The sequence below is a fragment of the Aythya ferina genome (genome assembly GCF_964211825.1).
Source record: "Aythya ferina genome assembly, chromosome: 21".
In the NCBI taxonomy this organism is placed as follows: domain Eukaryota; kingdom Metazoa; phylum Chordata; class Aves; order Anseriformes; family Anatidae; genus Aythya; species Aythya ferina.
The window spans coordinates 3415771-3433965 of record NC_140319.1 but is presented as its reverse complement, the minus strand read 5'-3'; the positions used below and the strand labels follow the sequence as shown (position 1 = coordinate 3433965).

General features: G+C 49.2%; 1 protein-coding gene across 3 annotated transcripts in view; it reads left to right on the top strand.

Moving 5' to 3' along the window:
* Positions 1-18195, top strand: part of LOC311422336 (uncharacterized protein) — a 49987-nt gene that overhangs the window by 12762 nt on the left and 19030 nt on the right. The window contains exons 5-7 of one of the 3 annotated variants that reach the window (XM_084495267.1): positions 8136-8192; positions 8286-8311; positions 15154-16368. In XM_084495267.1, coding sequence (XP_084351393.1) covers positions 8136-8192; positions 8286-8303 — 75 coding nt within the window. In that variant the 3' untranslated portion in view covers positions 8304-8311; positions 15154-16368. Of the gene's footprint in view, positions 1-5115; positions 5198-8135; positions 8312-15140 lie in introns of those variants that run through there. The other 2 variants (XM_084495266.1, XR_014685276.1) reach the window with 2 other exon arrangements.

Sequence of the window (18195 nt, the reverse complement as noted above, 5' to 3'; positions counted from 1 at the left end):
GCTCATTTCTAACATGAAGTAAATGTGATTATTCAGCAGAGGAGTTGAGAATTACATCTGATACGTAACTCCTGTTGCCTTCCACAACCAGCACGAATGCAAGGCAGGAACTCCAAACCAAAATGCGGTGCTGTGACCTTGGTAAGCCTGCAACCAACCTTCCCACCTGCTTTCATCTCCATCTTGTGTTACTTCCTAATTAACACCTTGGAGCACGTGGTTTGGCTGCTGTAGGAATTGGGGCCCGGTGTGTAAACCCTTTGTGGAGTTTATCCATGGAACAAAAGGCCCTTATTATGCTGTCTCTGTGGCTGCTGCGTGGGAGTGCTGCAGGGTGTGTGAGGCGGGAGGAAGAGGGGGGAAATGTGCTGCTGTGTGATCACAGAGCTGAATGCGTTCTCTGTATTAATGTAGCAGGTGCTCTGTTCTTTTCACAATAAAGAAGTCCAAGTAATAAGAGGTTTAGCTTCTTAGTTAAGTCATCGATACAAAAAAAAAAAAAAAAGGAAAAGAAAAAAGAAAAAAGAAATATGCCTCCAGTTTTAGCACTGTAAACAAACAAAGTTGGGTGTATGTCTAAACAACCGATGGCTTGCAGGCAAATAAATAAAAACCACTCAGGATGTGACATTTCCTCAAGAGGACTTCACTTTGATTTACCCTCACTGAAGAGCAGAACGTGGTGGTGCTAGTGCAGCTGCCCTGGCCCTGAACTTTGCTGGCTACAGCAGGTTTGGGTGAGCACAAAACGCTGGTCCCTGGGGAAAGGGACACGGCTGGTGAAGCAGCTGCCATGTGAGTCACTGCAGAGCTGCCTCTGCCCGAGTCCCTCTGCGCATCCTTCCTGTGGCCTTTAAGTTTTTTGGGGTTAGGGAAGTTCCCATGCACCCCATGGCTTTGGGTGCAATTTGAAGCAAAGGGGCAGGAGTTGGAGCACTGCAAGCCAGGAGCTGGGAGCCCCCAGCCCCATTTCATCCCTGGCAGCGCTCTGGTCACCCCGCAGAAAAGGCTTTTGGCTGAGTATGTGGGAATGCAAACTTGGACAGACCCCTGGGGCAAGGACTGCCCACAGAACAGGGCTCAGCAAGCGCAGGGAGCTGAAGCACAAAGCGCCTCCTTGACATTTTCCTTGTCTCCCCCAGAAACTGCTGGTTTATGGCTGTGAACAGCAGGAAGCGCAGAAGCAATTTCTCCTTTGACATTTAAATTGCAGACAACATTTCCAATTAAATTTCCCTTTTTTACTAGATGTTGTTTCAGGTGTATTAGCCGCTTTATTCTGTTAGAGTGGTTATTATCTGTTGTTGAGGCTGCTGGCAATGCAGAATCTGCTGACATTTTGGCAGGAAGGTCTCTGAAAGCATTGCCTGCTCTTAACCTTTGGGAGTGCGTGGGACTCTGCTGCTGGGCCTCTGCCAGGGCCATGGCTGTCTTCAAAACTCTGCCTCTGCTGGAATCTGCAACCCCAGCAAATCCAGCACGTGCTGGAAAGCCCTGGGGCTTTTCAACTGCCCACACCTCGCAGGGTCTTTGCCTGGGTGGGAGATGGTGGGGCCTCAGGGAAGGATGTGCAGGGAAACACCAGACTTGCCCCAGGATTGCCTTTGAGAAGGATATAAGATTGAGCCTGGGTATTTCCTAATGGATTTGCTTTTCATCTGTTTCATGCTGCTGGCCGGATGAAGGTTTTCTTTTTTTTTTGTGATGAGAGATGTTCCTTGTCAGGGCTCTTAATCTGTGAGGCTGTCCAGATAAGCTTACAGACCTGGAAAGACAAGAGGGGAGGAGGACACAGCTAGTCAGGTGGAGCAGGAGGCTGAAGGAGACAGAAAGAGAGGTTAGGAGAGGGTGAGTTATGTCACGCTGATCATCTGTGTTGCTTGTCCTATTCTAAGCTGTTGTGAAGCAGAACAAACTGGGAACTGGGTGAGCAGAAATGTGCTGGTGTCCCAGCATCAGGGGATGATGCACAGGGATTTAGCCCAATGCCTCTTTTTTTTTTTTTTTTTTCTTTTTTTTCCATTTCACTGGGGCAGGGGTTTAGTTTGGAATAGCTTGACTGAGCCCTGCAAGGCTGAGGCTGCAGCATTACCCAGAGCGAGCAGGAGATGTGCAGGGATCAGCTGCGTGGCTGTTCCTGGCTTTGTGGCGAGCGTGTTGTAGGGATTTCACTTTGTAGGGAGCTGTGTAGTTAAATCCCCTTCAGCTGCCTTGCCTGGTGCTGCTCATGTAAGTTGCTTTCTCTGCTGCTGGAGGCAACTGTGGTCCTGGAGCTGTGGTCCTGGCATGCTAGGAGAGAGGAAAGCCCTTTTTGCAGCAGGGTGGTGAGGACCAAGGCAGCTGCCCTCGCTGGTTCCTCTGAATGTATTTGGGCTGGGGGAGGAGGGCTGGCAGCACCCTGGTGATGCTCTGGCTCTGAGCTGGAGCAGCTGTCTCCAGTTCCTGGCAGGTCCAGAGGCCATGGGGTAGGTGTGTAATGGGGGGGTCTCTCTTGAGGCTTCCTCCCCACCCACCATCAGTGGGTGCCAGACCTGTCCATGCAGCCCTGTGGGACGGGATGGATTTGCTGCATATCGGCCCTGAAAATGTCCTGAGCTCTGTGAGTGCTTCCTGCCTGGCTTAGATCTGGAGAGATGTCACTGGGCCTTGTTAAATGCTCCAGCCAAGCAACACAAGGCATAAATCATCTTCTGCATGTATCAGCTCATCCAGGTAATTGTTGCCCAGGACAGGGGCAGACCCCTGCTGGTATTTAGGGCACATGGGGCATCCACACCCCCAGGACTGTCACTTGCTCTAATCAAACTTGGTGTTTCTGCTGACGTTCTTCGCGTCTGCCTAACATCTTCTGTGTCAAAGTCCCGGAGCCCTGATGAGCGTTAATTATCTGCCTTTTTTCATCACATCCCTATGGGGTAATATTCCTCAGTTTAGAGATAGGAGCTCAGAGGCACTGAGAGGCTAAGGTCAAGAGGAGAGACGTGCGGAGAATGGTAATACAGGCCAGTAAGGCATTTCGAAACATAAATTCATTCTGATTCTGAAGGAGGGCCAGAAATGCTGAATTACCTGCTCATTTACCAACTTCCCTAGCCACAGGAGCAGCCTGCTCCTTCCTGATACGAGGCAAAGAGTAAGCAAGAGGAGCTCTGCTCCCAGGTGGCTCCCTTAGCAGGGCATGGGACTGGCCAACGGAGTAAGAGAGGTTTGGGGCTTGAGATGCACAGCAAGAATGAAATGCAATTTATGAAGGCATAGACTTAAATGAATTGGTTCATTTATAAAAATCAACTTCTCCAGGCTACTTAGCTTTTTGATGTCTCACCAGTATTTAATTGTCTTAACTTGATCTTAATAGAATTATTAGGTTTTATATCTCTGTAGATCTTGAGATTTATTTCCCAGCTCTCAATCTATTGGCCTGTGGCAACACTTCTGCTTAGCTTTGATTTGCAGGGGGAAAAGTTATTAGGCCAGTGAGCGGTTCTGCATTAGCAAATGGAACAGTTCCTAATCAGCTCATCTGTTTTGTGCTGCAGACTTTAAATGAAACATTGCTTTGGCAATATTTACCAAAGTGGATGTTGTCTCGATGAGTTAATTATCCTCCTTTGTCATCTTGGAATGGCCTCTGTACCTCGAGATCGCACGTCTGAGTCGTGCTGTCCCCCCTTTTCTCGAATAAAGCTTGAGCAGTGAGACTGCCTGGGACGTGAGGCTATGAGGATCCAGGTAGGTTGTGTACAGTCAGGTCACAAAGAATGGCAAAATGAAACATAGAGGGAGAGCTGGTGAAGTGAGGCTGGAAGATAAAGGCTGTGGGTTTCAGTGTTTGTGTTTTCTGAAACCCCAAACTTTGTTCTGAAACCGTCTTTCTTTGTTTTGTTTGTTCTGCTTGGTATAAAACTGGGTTTTCTGGCCTCGAGCCAAGATGAAAATCTCTCTTTTCATACCTGCCGTGGTCAGTGGCTAAGTTAAAGCAAACAAACTCCCTGCGTCAGCTGCACGCCCAGGCTGCCAGGGAGTGAGGTTTTGGCTGGGAAAGGAGAGACTGGCCCCGTATCTTCAAGGATCCTGCTTCTTAGAGAAGGGGAAGGCATCTTGGGACACCAGTAGATTTAGCTAGTATTAACAGCAGGGGTCAGTGACAGGCTCTGTCTGTAGCTGATAAGTGAAAGAACAAGCTCAGAGCTGCGGGTCAAGAAACAGCAGTTGTCATTACCCTAGAAGCACTGATAACATAATCCTTTAATAATACCAACATAATACCGGCAGCCGTGGGCAGGGAAAGCTACAAAAGCTGGCCCTGAATTTGGTGTGGAGTCCCATGGGAGGGGCCGGCCGGCCGAGTGCTTTGCTAGGAAGGATGCTCAGCTCGTGCCCCAGTGATTTCCCCGACCCCAAAGGGAGAGGTACAGCCTGTGCTCCTGCCTGTGCCCCGAACTAATGCTGCAGCTGCCTGCTAGGAGGAGGAACCCCTTCGATCACCCCTTGGCTGCTCCATGTCTGAGCCAGAAGCACTCACTGCTGCCAAAGGCTCTTGGAGGGATGGGGGTTTGCTTGGTCTCAGCAGAGGAGCTCTGTGTCCTCAGGGCTTTGCAGTTCTTCAGAAGTGGGGCGTTTCAGCAGAGAATTAGATTAAAAAATAAATGTGTGGCTTGCCTCTTGCTGGATATGTTGTCCCTCAGCACTCTGCCCCCCACTTAAGAAAATATTGCCCTCCAGATTCAATCCTGTCGCCCATTATTCATGAGGTCATTACTGTTTAATTTAATCACCAAATGTCAGCTCAACCCCATTTATTCTGCCAGCTCACTGGAGATTTACCTATTTATTTTACATTTCAAATGAATTGCTCATTATTCTGTCATTCTGGGATTTTATTCTGTAATTTATTTTGCGGGCCCTGACAAGTTGAAAATGAGCCCTGGTTCTCTCCTCTCTCTTGCATTTTAATCGCCGGGTCCACGGTTCAGCCCGTCGCTTGCAGGACCGAGGGACCTGACCCAATATTCAGCGAGGGAAGGGAACCAGGCTGTGTAATCCCACAGCTGCTGTTGCTGATTCAACTGTAACAAAGAGAGAGACTTTTTTTTCTTCCCTCACCTCTCAGGTCAACGTCAAAGGACAAATTACCCCGTGCAACGTGCTCCTGGAATACACCCCGGCGGTTCAGAAGCTCACGGCGTCCCTTCTGGTGCGTAGGCATGGGTGTGGATGTGCCGTTAGTCCCCAGAGCAAAGGCTGTGAAATGCAAGCGTTGGAGGATGCACTGTTTTGGGGTGTAATCAGCCTTCTGGTTTTGAGGTTAGGATGAGATGGTCCCTGCTGGGGGACTGTCCTCACGTTGCCTACTTCCAGCTCTACTTTCCTATCCTTTGCTCTTGTTTCTTGTCCCATGCTGGTGCTGCAGAAGGCACTCTGCTCCAGTTTCACGTCCCCAGGCTCCCTTGGTGCCCCGGTGCCTGGGTTAGGTCTTTCTGTGCCCTGTGGGTCCCTGTGCCTGCAGCTCAGCTCCTTGCAGACAGGTTGTGGTGCTCGTAACTCATCTGCGTGCTGCCGAGTCCCATCCTGCCCCCACCCTGTCCAGCCTCATTCTGCTTCCTCGTGCAGAACACCATATTATGGAAAACCAATTTTCTGTCTGGATTAGTTCTTTATCTGCCAATTGAGCGCTCCATGCTATCTCTGTTACCCTGCGAGCTGCTGGGACCCGTGGGCCCTGCACGTTGCCCCTTCATTATCCAGTTGAGGATCAGCTCTTCTGTGCTGGAGAGAAGACTTAAGGAAATGCACAAAAGGCAAAAGACACTGGTAGGCACTAGAAAGAGCAAGAGGAAGAATTCAGAGGACACGAAGGGGGATTTCAATCTTCAGGCTCATTTCTTGGTGGAAAATAAGCCGAGCGTGCGCTCAGCCCGGTGAGAGCCAAGAGCAAAAAAAACCCACTGGGTTTGTCTTTGTGATGCTCTCCCTGACACCGGCACAAACCCAGAGCACCTCATTGATTTTCTGTTTTGCCCGGTCTGAAATGAGCAGTGTGAGATTGCTCCTGTTTGCCGGGCTGAGTTATTGCCTTCAGCTCCAGTGAAGGTTCCTGGCAGGTGCAAGAGTTGAACGGGGTAGATCCAGCTTGTTTTGGTTGTCTTTTCCCCTGAGATGCTGTTTCTGCCCATTGCATCTTCACACCCATCTCAGCCTGGGCCATCGAGGGCACGTTTGGGAAGTCGCTGCTCTGCAGGGCTGCAGTGGGAGCGCTTGTAAGAGCACCTTAAACACAAAAAAGTGACTCTGGTGCTCTTCCTTGGGAGCCCTACCGTGTCCTTGGGCCTGGGTTGAGCTGTGCCCTGCCTGGAAAGGAAACTTTCCTTGCTGCTGTGTGCAAAATGCCTGTTTCTGGTGTTCTTCAACACAGGGAGGATGGGGTGGCTGACTGTCAAGTGCTCATTCTTGTGAACAATGGCTCGGAAAGAATAATTTTCCGACTGGATGTCAGGCGTGTTTATTCCTGGATATCTAAGTGCTCTTGACTTGGCCCTAACTGAATTTGTGTCCCAGCATTTTTCTTAATTATTCTCTCTGATTCCTCCGTGTCACTGTGCAATCGAAGATTAATTGAGGAAAACAGTGGTGTGCATCCTGCTTGGAGGCCGTGGATCACCGCGTGCGTCTTGCAGGCTATGGGGAGGAGCCCAGCTACTTCTCCCCTTGTCCCCCCCTCCCAAGGTCACCCTTCTGTGTCCCTTCCCTTTGCCCTCCCCACGCCACCCAGGGATGCTGAGCACCCCTCCTGGAGCAGGGTGGCAGCGCTGGGAAGTGTTGTGGGCTCAGGGGGCTCCCCAAGCATCTCCCCATGCCCTGGCTCTATGGGGTGTGATGGGGAGGGTTATCAGGCCACCGGTAAGCCTTCGGTGGGTGACTCCTGTCCTGCCTGGTTAGGTCCTGCCACAGCAGGAGCCATGCTGATGAGTGCTTCTGGCTCTGCTCTGAGCCAAGTGTGGTGTGACAGATAGAGGTTGTTCTTGCAAGTGCTCCTTGCTGCCATTAACAAGTCGTTAATGGTGCAGGGATCCAGTAACAATCCTTCAGCCTGGCTTGGGCGGTTGTGTGGCAGCATCTCCTGCTTCCCCTGTGGCTGGGGGGCTGCTGAAGGCATTTAGAGGTTTAAGCTCCTTGCTCTGAGCACAAGCAGGGACCCAGCCGGTGTCCCTCTAAGAGCCAGGGGACGCAGGGCTCTGTATGAGTCACGGTGCTGCAGGTGAGCACTCTTTTCCAGCTCCTTTTCCCCAACCCTCAGCGCTCCCAGACAGATGAGGAAAGCGAGGAGAAACCTGTGCTTGATTCAGCAGGCCGGGTGCTGGTGGGGGTGGCTGTTTGATGTCGCAAAGCTCCGCGTTACCTCTTAACTGTAAAAATGCCTGCTCCTTTTGAAGCTACGTAGGCAGCCGCCTTACTGAGAGCACTCAGTACAAAATAAAGCCCCTCAACATCCTCCCTGCTGGTAACACGTTGTGGGAAGCTTTGCTTTCATTTAAAAGAAGCGAAGAGCTTTGCTTTTCTGCCAATAGAAGATGCATTTCTCTGGCAATTGGCATAAAATGAATCTATTTAAATAGAGGTAATTTGGTGCAAAGAAATTGATTTTTCTATCACAGTAATGTTGAATAACGTTAGTTTCTTTAAAACTTAGAAGAGAAAAAAAAAGGGGGAGCTACAGTTTGGCATTTTGTTTTGTTGTATAGCTGTTTGCCTTCGTGTTTTCTGTAGCCTGTCTCAAGGGGATCTTGCTGTGCCTTTTTTCCCATAATAGATTTAGTTTTGCTGTCCTGTTTTGCATGAGAAATGCCTGGCTCGTTAGTCTAACCCCGAACTCCAGAAATGTTCATTTAATTCTGGACGATCCCACTTCTAGGACTGGCAGGGTAGCACAGGGATGGCAACAGCAAGGGCTTGGACACCCATGAGGTCTGGTAGGGGATGAAGAGACTAAGATGCTTAAGTCCCTCAGGGGACTAAGGGGCCAAGATGCAGCTGAGCACTTCAAAAAGTGCCTAAGCTAAGGGGATACTTGGTCAGCTCAGGCTGTGGAGCTGTAGAGCTGTCTCATTCTAACTTCTTTCCCCCTTTACCAACAGGGAGCTGTCACCTGGGAAGTGGCTTCATCCCTTCTGCCTCAGCAGGTGCTGGATGGGGTGAGGACAGCGGGGAGCAGAGCAGCACCCACTGGGAACAGCAGGTAGGGATGGAGCTGACCCTAATGCAGCTCCTCTCCTGTCTGTAAACAGCCATCATCAGAGCTTTGAGCTTGAAGGTAAGAAGTGAAGGGGAGGATTGGATTAGGGCTGAAAAAACACCAGATTCTTTTTTTTTTTTTCTATTGGCAAACCTTTCAAACTTACCTCCGTGGCCTGGCTGGTCTAATAATGAATTGATTTTCTGCACCTTGGTGGATTTTGTGGAAGCCCTGTCAATGTAAGGCACTTGATTCGGTTGACAAGAAATGGGCTGGGGGGTCCAGACTGGGATCTGATCATTGCAGCATCACTGGTGACTTTTCAAGTGGCAGATTTTCCTTTAACCTGGGGAACCCTGCACAGCTTCTTCCTGATGCGCCCCCGATCAGCTGGTGTTTGGGGTGAAATCCCCAGGTTCTGGTGGTTGTGGCTGCGGGAGTGGGGAGCTGGGCAGCCATGGGGAAGGGAAGAGCGAGCCTCCTGATCAGGATCATGCTGCTGCCTCAGCAGATGTGCTGCTGGCTCTGGTGCTGACATCCCACTGTCATGCTGAAGCTTAATAATGTTTGGCAGCAGCTAATTAACACACTAACAACCGCTTTGTGCCAGGAAGCTGCACGGCCCCTGCAGATCTGGATGCTCTGCCCTGCGGGGGGAGGCTGGGGTCTCTCTGACTCCAGTGAGTAATAGGAACACCACGGGACACCAGGGGTGGGTGTAGGGCTCTGGCTGCTCCTGAAAAAAGGTCACCATTGCAGATGGTCGAGGCTGCAGCCTGTGGGCATGATGGGGACTGGCTGAACGTGGAAAGATCAGTGAACAGGCCTGTGCTGGGTTATCAGAAGCCCTGCCTCACCACTTGTCTATGAGCTGGTAGGGTTTGGGTACACTGCGAGCTGTCTCTGCTCGTGGTGGTTCCGATCTGTCCTACAAAACGGGGCTGGTGAAGGTGCTGTGCAGGTGGGGATGCATTCACTGGTTGTACAAGGTCAATAGTTTGAGTGCTGCGGCAGTGGGTTGCTGCAGAGCTTCTGAGGTTGATGGAAACCTTCTCAGGCTTTGGCTCTACAGTTATGGGGTGCCCAGGGAACCACATGCCCCCCTTGCCCAGCAGAGCCAGACATGAAGCGCTGAGCCCCTCCCTGATAGATGCAGCACCTCGGCCACATCCTGCTCCATTACAGCATCTGGGCGGTGAGCTGCTCCATGCTTCATTTCTGGAATGGCATTTCCCCATCTTAGGGCTGCCCCGTGGGGCTCAGCCCAGCCCCGTTCCCCACACCATCACTCTGTACCCTTCTTCAGGCTGCTGTGGGAGCAGGGGGCTCCTCCTTGCTCCCATGGAGCTGAGATGCTGCTTGCTGCTCCCAGCCCTGAGGCAGAAGTTGCTGGCAGTGGGGTGCTGCCTCTCCATGCCTTTCATGAGAGCCCTTTCTTCTCAGTAGGGCAAACAGAAAACCCATGACCCCCTCTGCTGGCAGTCATCGCTGGCTGAAATATTATTGTAAGCCAATATAAATTCGTTCACATCAGTGAAATCAGGAGGCAAGGGTTTTCCTTGCTTTTCCCATTAAGAATAAATCTACCCTCTGAGACAGCGTTTTTACACCCTTTGCTGAGCCTCTGCTGCCTGCGGCAGGATCGCTCCCTGTTCTGCAGGGTGAGCTGTGCTTGCTGAGCACCCTCTGGTCTTTCCCTTCCTCCTACAAGGAGTGTGAAATGCTCCCGAGTCACCTGTGCTGGGCTCCTGGGACTGGCAGTGTTTCAGCTCTGCTGCAGATACTGGGAATAATCTCATTTCTTACTTAAACATCCATTTTCTCCTCCAGTGCCTGCAGGGTGCAGGGGCGACCTCTGCTCCAGCAAACCAACAGTCAGCCTTGTCTGGGACAGCCAGGTGATGCTGGGACACAACCTGGAGACTAGCTGAGACTTCAGAAAGATTTCTTTTTTTGGTGGAGCTATTTTACCAAAGGGGGTTATTCTACTAATTGGCTAAACCTAGTTAAATTGAGGCTGGGAGTTGTGCTAATCTGAGGGGGGAGGTAGCCAGCAGCATGAGATCTGTGCTTACATGAGGCGGGCTGCAGGACATTACAAGCATTTTGCAGGACAGCACAAACATCTTGCATCCTCCTCTCTGCTGCGACAGACCCTCTGGTGAACTGCAGAAAGTGGTAGGAGCCTGGAGGGGACTGCTCAGGCCAGAGCTTTTATCTAGAGGAAGAGGGGCTAAATAAAAGGTAGTGCTGTGAGGACAAGGTGTGCAGGAGCATGGTCTGTGGTATGTTGGAAAAGCTGGAATATTTGAAGAGGGATTTGGTTAATTTATCACAAGCATTGTCCTAACGTGGTCATGTTTTTGTCTTTTTTTTTTTTTTTTTTTTTTTTTTAAGAGAAACTTTGGAACTTCCGAGTTTCAGATACCTTATTCCTTTGGGTTATTTTTAGCTCACCCTGGCAGTGAGATGAAAGCATCCTCCTGGCCTCTCTAAACGAGGAGCTGCTTGCTTCTTGTCGCTGGGTCTGTTTTATAGGTGGAGGAAGAGTATAACGGAGCCAGCGAAGCAATTATCTCTCTCTGTGTGGGGCTGTTCCGTGGCAAGCCCTTTGTTTTTAGCCTGGCGGTGAGGAGCAGCACACAGCTATGGGATTTCCACAGAAGAAATTATGCTGTCTGCAGCCTGGGCTTTCTGGGTGTCCTCCTGTGTGCCCAGGCTGCTCTCTGCTTTTGCTCACGTGAAGGTGTTGAAGGAAACCACTCCACCTGCAGAGAAGGTGTTTTGTGTTTTTTTCTCACGTGTTTTCTGGTCTGTGGGACTGGCTGGCCCTTATCCTCTTCTGCTGGCAGGGAGAGAAAGTGTCTGGTCTGAAAGCTGTGTTTGTGATACATTTCTGCTCCTTGACACTGCCAGGAGAGCACAGACCTTGTGGTTAATTGACTTAGCCACAAAAAGTTGTCTCACCTTTGCTCTGCACTGCGTTCTCCCTTAATTCACAGACTCAGGGCAGTGTTTCAGACAGCTCACTGGCTATGTAGGCTGCATAGCTCTTTTCCCCTCTTTGCTGGCACCCAAGGGTGCTGTTTGTCCTGGCCATGCCGTATAGGGAGCAGGGGGTGACTTGTGGATAACTCGGGAGAGCTGGAAGAAACTGGAACAGGTAACCTGCAAGGGATGAGGTGATCATCCCCCTGTCCTCTGCTCACAGCCTGAGGGGACAGGGGGATGTGAAGGAGCACGGGCTCTGCTCAGCTCATTCCTAAGATCTCTGCATGCTTTGCTGTCTCTGGAAACTGGTAATAACCTGAGCTGGCATCGTTTGGCTGCAAAAACTCCTTCCCTGCCTCAGCCTGGCTCGTGGAGGAGGGTGAGACATATTTATACCAGCTGTGGTGCTGACCTGGTAACTGGGAAGTGTTTTTTCTATAGGAGGCTGGAGCTGGACCAACTTGGTCCGTACAAAGCCGCTTTTTAATGCAGGTACAACATTAAAAACCAGTGTTGTAATAAAATTAAAAAATCTCCATAAAGAGAAGATTTTGAAGACTTTATCCTAATCGTATGAATGTTTCTGCATTAAAGCATTACTGTAATGAGAATGTGTCAAAGGCTTTGCTGGCAAACCCATTAAAACAGATTAGAGCATCTATCTGCACTATAAAAAGGTCTTTTGAGCAGAACTGCCCGTAATTCCAGCTGTCACAAAACAAGAGGCTCCTGAAATGCCCTCTGAGCAGCCATCGGAGCTGGGGAGGACTCAGCCACGTGGGCTTGCTTTGATTGCTGGCAATGCAAGAAGTACTGCGACCCCTGGGCTGTCATTCCTTGGGGGAATCTCTGCCTTGAGGAATTAATGACCTTTCATTAAGCCGAGATAATTGTCGCCTCAATTCCCAGCTGACTGGGGGAGGAGAGTGAGGGCACTGGCGTGTGATGTGCTCTATCCTGTGGCTTTCCCTTGGCCACCAGACCTGGCCCCAGCTCCCTGAGCACAAAGGCTCGCTGGCCACACAAAGGCAAGACCAGGTCAGAAGCTGCTCCCTGTGACCCGGAGAGAAATGGTGATAATGAGCTTGCAGGGACCTGGCTGTAGGCAGAGGCATTAGACTAAAGTGGGTTGGGAAACAGACTTGGAACTGGTAATCACAATGTGTTATTTTCATTGAAACTACAAGGATTTTTTTTTTTTATTTTTTTTTTTACCCAAATCCCCTCTTATTCTCTAGTAGGCATAGTTAGTAGTTGTTAGTTTTGTTTAGATAAAATTCTCCCCTATGTCTGAGCCTTTAGCTTAGCTGAAATGAGCAAGTTTTCCCTTGAAAAGAATAGTGGAGGGGGAGAAATATCTAGCCAGCCACTTGGGTTATGACTTCCAACCCCAACACACACCCCCAAATGGTGAAGAGGTGGCATTAGGCCATGTGCAGGGGCTGGAGGATCTGGCGAATATCTGAGAGAGGCAGGATGAGATCAGCATCAATGCTGTGGGGTTTCTTCCCTAATAACAATCCAGGCTCCAGTCCCCAGATCCTTGTTTTGATCCTTTTGAGCTGGGAGTATAAAAAAGAACACTCCTCCATATTCAGCAGATGCATCTGAAGAATGCACAAAGGCGAGAGAAAACACCACGTCTTCTGACTTCTTTGAAGGGCTGAGCATATAAAAGAATCCTCTTTATTTATTATTTTAAGGGGGAGTGGGGTGGAAATGACAGGGTTTAAAAATTCAAGAAAGAAAGGGGAGGGTGAGCGGAGCATAACTTTAACCTGTAATTGCCATCTTCACATGCTTAAAGCATTGCTGAGGCCTTTCTTTCTGCTGGGACTCCTAGGTTTTCTCACTCTTGTCCAGTCCTAAAGGCAGTTGTACAGCATGAAGCTCCTCTGTTTCCTTTCCTCACCTCTGTTTTATTCCCTTCCTAAGAGCTTGTGCCTGCACAAACCTGTGGCTCCCACTGTTTGGGACAATTTGTCTTAGACACCATGTAGTGCTTCTTTCCCGTGCTGGTGGTGCTGGGTTGTATGTCACATAGAACAATTTGGGATGGCCTCTCTGTTCCTCCATCCTTTAACAGATATGTCTGGCACCTGAAAAATATGCACTAGATTACCAAGTAAATAGCCCTGGCTTTTGATGTGTGAAGAGGGGCAACTGTGTTTAGATTTGGGGGCACCTTTGGACCCCTTCCCCTTGCTGATGATAGTATCTGCTGGTTTAATCACAAGACTGCTGCGCTCTTTTCCCAGCGCTTTTGTTGTATGTATAAATGATTTTATAGCCCTCTTTGATCCGCTGAGATCTGTAGGAGAACTCTGCTTTTGTTTATCGGGTCTTTTAATGGCTGTGTAGGAGGGAACGGGCTTTTATTACAGCCATGAAAGCGGTCACTTGGCAGCAGAGCGGTTTGCACGGGGTCAGGTTGCTTTAGCACACATGCAAATTACTGTTGTTTTTGTGTTGGATCCCAAAGCAGGTGAAATCCTTCCTCAAAAAAAAGAAAGAAAGAAATCCGAGGACAAGACCATTGTAGCTTTGCTATTACTGCAGACGCTGAGCAGTGCCTGCAGAGCGCTGTCGTGTTTTATTTGCTCCCACTCAGTCAATGGGCTGACCTCCGTTTTGCATAGACGGCCGCGTGATTTGAGCTTAACGAGTCGGTGGCATGTGGGACAGAGACAGGTGGCTCCTCTAAGTGCGGGTGAAAGGCCCATTTATGTGCCTTATGAATTATGTTGGAATTGATGGGAGTATATCATATCCCAAGTACGCCGGCGTTTAAAAAATGCTCTGCAGCTGCTCCTGTGGCTTTTGGTGCTCGCACACAAGCACCTCGTGGCTCCGGTACCCTCGGACACCAAGGTGATGTGGGCAGAAAACAGCAGCAGCTGCCTCTCCAAGGGCTCCCTGCCCACGTACAGCTTGTGTCCTGGGGTGGGCAGGAGGCAGCCCTTGCTTTTGTCCTGTTTTCATCCCAAAGCAGCTCGTGCATCTACAGCCCTCTGCTGTGGAGCAATTCCAGGGCAGCTCTCAGCCCGGGCTCGGTAGGGGCACTGCCATGGATGTCTGTGGGGAGACCTTACAGCAGCCTTCCAGTGCCTAAAGGGGGCTGCAGGAAAGCTGGGAGGGACTCTGTCGGGGATTGCAGTGATGTGACCGGGGGAATGGCTTTAAAATGAATGATCTTTAGGGTCCCTTCCAACTCAAGCCATTCTACGCGGCACTTGTGGTTTATGCCCACGCCAGCTTCTGCTGTGAAGTGCAGAGCTGTAGTCTTGTTCCAGGCTTTTCCATTTGGGAAAAGGCACCAGGACCCAGCCTTCAGAGACAGACCATGGTCACAGGGTGTCCTGCTTAGGCACAGCGCCAGACCGAGGGCTCAGAGCATCCCGTCAGGTGGGACCAGGCCAGCCCAGAGCTGAGACTGATGTAGGATCTCTCCCGGGATTGATGAATTACCCCCTTGCTACTACTGCTTTGTAATACGAAAATAAACCATTGTCTATATATGAAAGCCTGCGAGGTAATTAATATCCTAGCCATTAAATTCTACTGTAGTATACTCAATGTTAATAAGCTGGCTAAGAGCTCTGCTTGAAATTAATAAGTTGCAAATGACCCAAGGGCCACTGCTTCATGCTTGCTTTTTTCCCCCCATTTACCCACCCAAAATTACAGAATTTAAATAGAAAGACAATTTTCATTTATGAGCTAGTATCATTATTCATAACCGGAGAGTTGTAAGGAATAAAAAGCCTTTCCGGTTAATTAGAAACTTGAGCATCTCGGGGAAATTTGGAAGGGAAGTAAATCTGGGCTTGATAGAGGGTAAACAAATATAAAACACAAATCAAAAAGAAAGGTAATTTCTGTAGAAACGTGGAAGTGCTTGCTCCCAGGTGTCCAGCTCTCTTCTGCAGGTCGGTGATCTCACTGCGGCAAGCGTGGAGCATGCCAGGAGGTGCCAGGAGCAGAATATCCACGGGTCCCCCTCTGATGAGACGTGGGAGAGGTGTTTGGGGGAGTGTGTGCCTCCTGGAGCAGGACACGGTGATAATGAACCTCGCTAGTTAGCGAACTCCTGTAGAACTGAGCGTCTGTTTTAATGAGGCTGACGGTTGTTTTTAATGGTCTTAGGTTGTTGCCTTTAGCCTTGGACTGACAACTCTTTAAGATGATTTAAATGAACATAAAGCTTTATATAATGAAGCCTTCTGCTGTAACGTGCCACCAGGGTTAGAACTTCTGAGCAGGAGAACTGAGGGATGCACAAGTCGCAGAGGTAATTGTCAGCCCTTTGAAGGACATTAAGTGATCCTGGGAGTTGCTGCCTGTTATGTGATTGCTGGTCCTTCTTTGGCTGTGGGCATCCTGGGGAAGCAGCTGTGGCCATTTCCTTTGATACCAAGCTGTAAATAGCAAAAAAGGCCAGCACTTTCCAGACAACCTCTTATCTTTTCATTGTTGGACTCTTCAGATTTCCAAATACTTGAAATTTTCTACAAGAGTCCAAGGTCCTGGAGTCCTGTGAGTACAGGAGAGTCTTAGCTGTTACTTAAATAAGGAGAGAAGGGAGAAAGAATTTTCTTTCATTTTGTTCTTTATATTTTGGGACAGACCTTCAAGCTGGAATCACCTCCTTCCTGGCTTCCCAAAGCAAATGTAGAAAACTAGGACCCTTCCCTCAGCGTGGTGAGGCCGGGTGAGACACGGTCGTTATTAATCATGTGCTTCTTGCCCACAAAGCTGGGCTTGTGGCTCCATCCTTAAGCACTCGAGACAGCAGCCAGAGCTTGTCCTCCAGCCCAACACAGCTTTGTGAGGACCTAAAGTCAGGGAGCTGCACCCAAGGAGGGTGTAACTGAGGGAAAACCCCTCGGTTTTCCACCAGGGGAAAAGAGCAGGCTGGGAATCTGTTGGGAAGAAGTGTCCTTTTAATAAAGGCTCCTTGCCTTCAAGGCAGGAACTGGCTGCTGATGTCTTGGAGAAGCCCTGCCTATCCATGGGGTAAGAGGCCTCCAAGAAGTGCCTTTGTTTTTGTGTGAATGGTCCAGGCTGGCAGTGACCAGCCCTGGCCCTGGAGATGCTGGGGGAGGATGGAGCCAGGCCTGGCAAGTCCCCTGGGAGACCCAGAGCTGAGACAAGGGGGCCCAAATCCCCTCTCCCCCTTTGACAAGGGGCAGGGTGGGAGAAGCCTGCGGTGCTTTGTGTGTGACTGACTTTTCTTGTTCTCAGGGCTGTCAATCTGCTATCCCCTGCTGGCAGCAGAAGCTCTAATTAAAACAAATTAGAGGGAGAAGACCTAGCGGTATAGAAATGCTTTGCTAATTATGTGGCTCGCTCAGCAGAAGAGCTGGGCTGTGGTTTTGTTCCACTATTTTGAAGAGACAGTGGCATTGCAGAGATGCTGGGGGGGAAAGAGGGAGGAAAGCACCTTGGAAACTTGAATTGTTTTGTTTGTGTCTGTGGCAGGCAAGTGAGACGCCTCTGCACCCAAAGTACCATCCCAATTCCTGTATTAATGACGCTCTTCCCACATTCTTTTAAAACCTGGTATTTCTACCGAGCTGCTGTGCTCAGAAGCAGAAACATCTCTGCTGCTATGTACCAGTCCCCCTGTAGCTCCAGATGCTCATCTTCTTCGATCCCTACCCCATCCCTTAGGGACAATTAGGGAAGAGATTGTAAATTCATAATTATGGACCTTTTCAAACCTAGATTAGTTCCTCCAGTCTATCAGGTAAATACATATTTATAAGTGTTCTTAAAAATGCACCATCCTTCACTCGATGAGGTGTAATGAATCCATCATGTAAATACATGCTCAGGTGCAGAATGGAAAAATCCTTAGGGTATTTTTTAGGATTATTAGAGGGATGTTCCTTGAGTAGCTTGGCTTCTCTCAAAAGTAGTAAGAAAAAAAAAGTGATTTAACTGTGTACAATGCACAGATCATTTACTGGATGTTTCTTTATCAAAAGCATACTGGTGCCCTTCAGGCAAATGGGACTTTTTGTAGCTTGGTTGATGTTAAGAGTAGAAAGTTGAAGGAACTTGAGGAATAGCACACCTATGATGAGATCAAACTCTGAAGACTGCATCTTCAAAATACAAAACCAAAAAATTAGTTACTGATGCAAGAAATTGTTTGGAGAGGCGCCTGAATTTGAGATTTCTTGTGCTCCCTTTTCTGCTCCGTTTTGCACTTCCAGTTTTCCTATGGAATACGGAGCAGAGGCTTTCTGAAGGTGCTGAGCTGGTTGTGGTTATCCCAGTGCTTGTGTGCCTGGTGCTGCCCCACGGGTGGCCTTGAACGACCAGTTCTGCTTTGGTTTTGTGCTGCACTTTCTGACTGCAGAACCTGGAACATTTCCTAGAGTTTTGAGTATCTAGTTCACTGTTTTTCTACCAACAAATATTGGTGGGTGTTAGGCTAACACGAGGGTATGTCTCCGGGACATACATGTGATCACAGTTAATCAGGGCTGTGAGTGCTCAATGGGATTGATGCCAGGGCACTCAATCACATTCAAAATCAAACCTGCCTCTAAAATCCTCTTGCTGCTAGGCAAAAGAATACAATTTCTCCAGCTTACTGGGTGCACAGGGAGGGAATTATTCAGTATTGCAGCTGGAAGTGAGCTTTACATCTCTGAGCCAAGTTAGGAACATTTCCAAACTTCTGTTCTGACCCTAATTAATAGAATCCATTCTACTTTCATTGCATGTCATTACTTAACTCCTTAGAAAGGAGACGATTATGCTGGAGTGTTAATAACAGTATCCTAATTTAATGTTGCATGGAATGGCTGATGTGGAGCAAAATCTGGGATTCCATGGCTACAACCCTCCAGAATCTGCCTGTCCCAAAGGAGGCCTTTTTACTTTTCTGGGGTCCAGACTGAACTCACGTGAACCCCATTCTCATCAAATCCATGTGCAGCTGAGTGGAAGCTTCACAT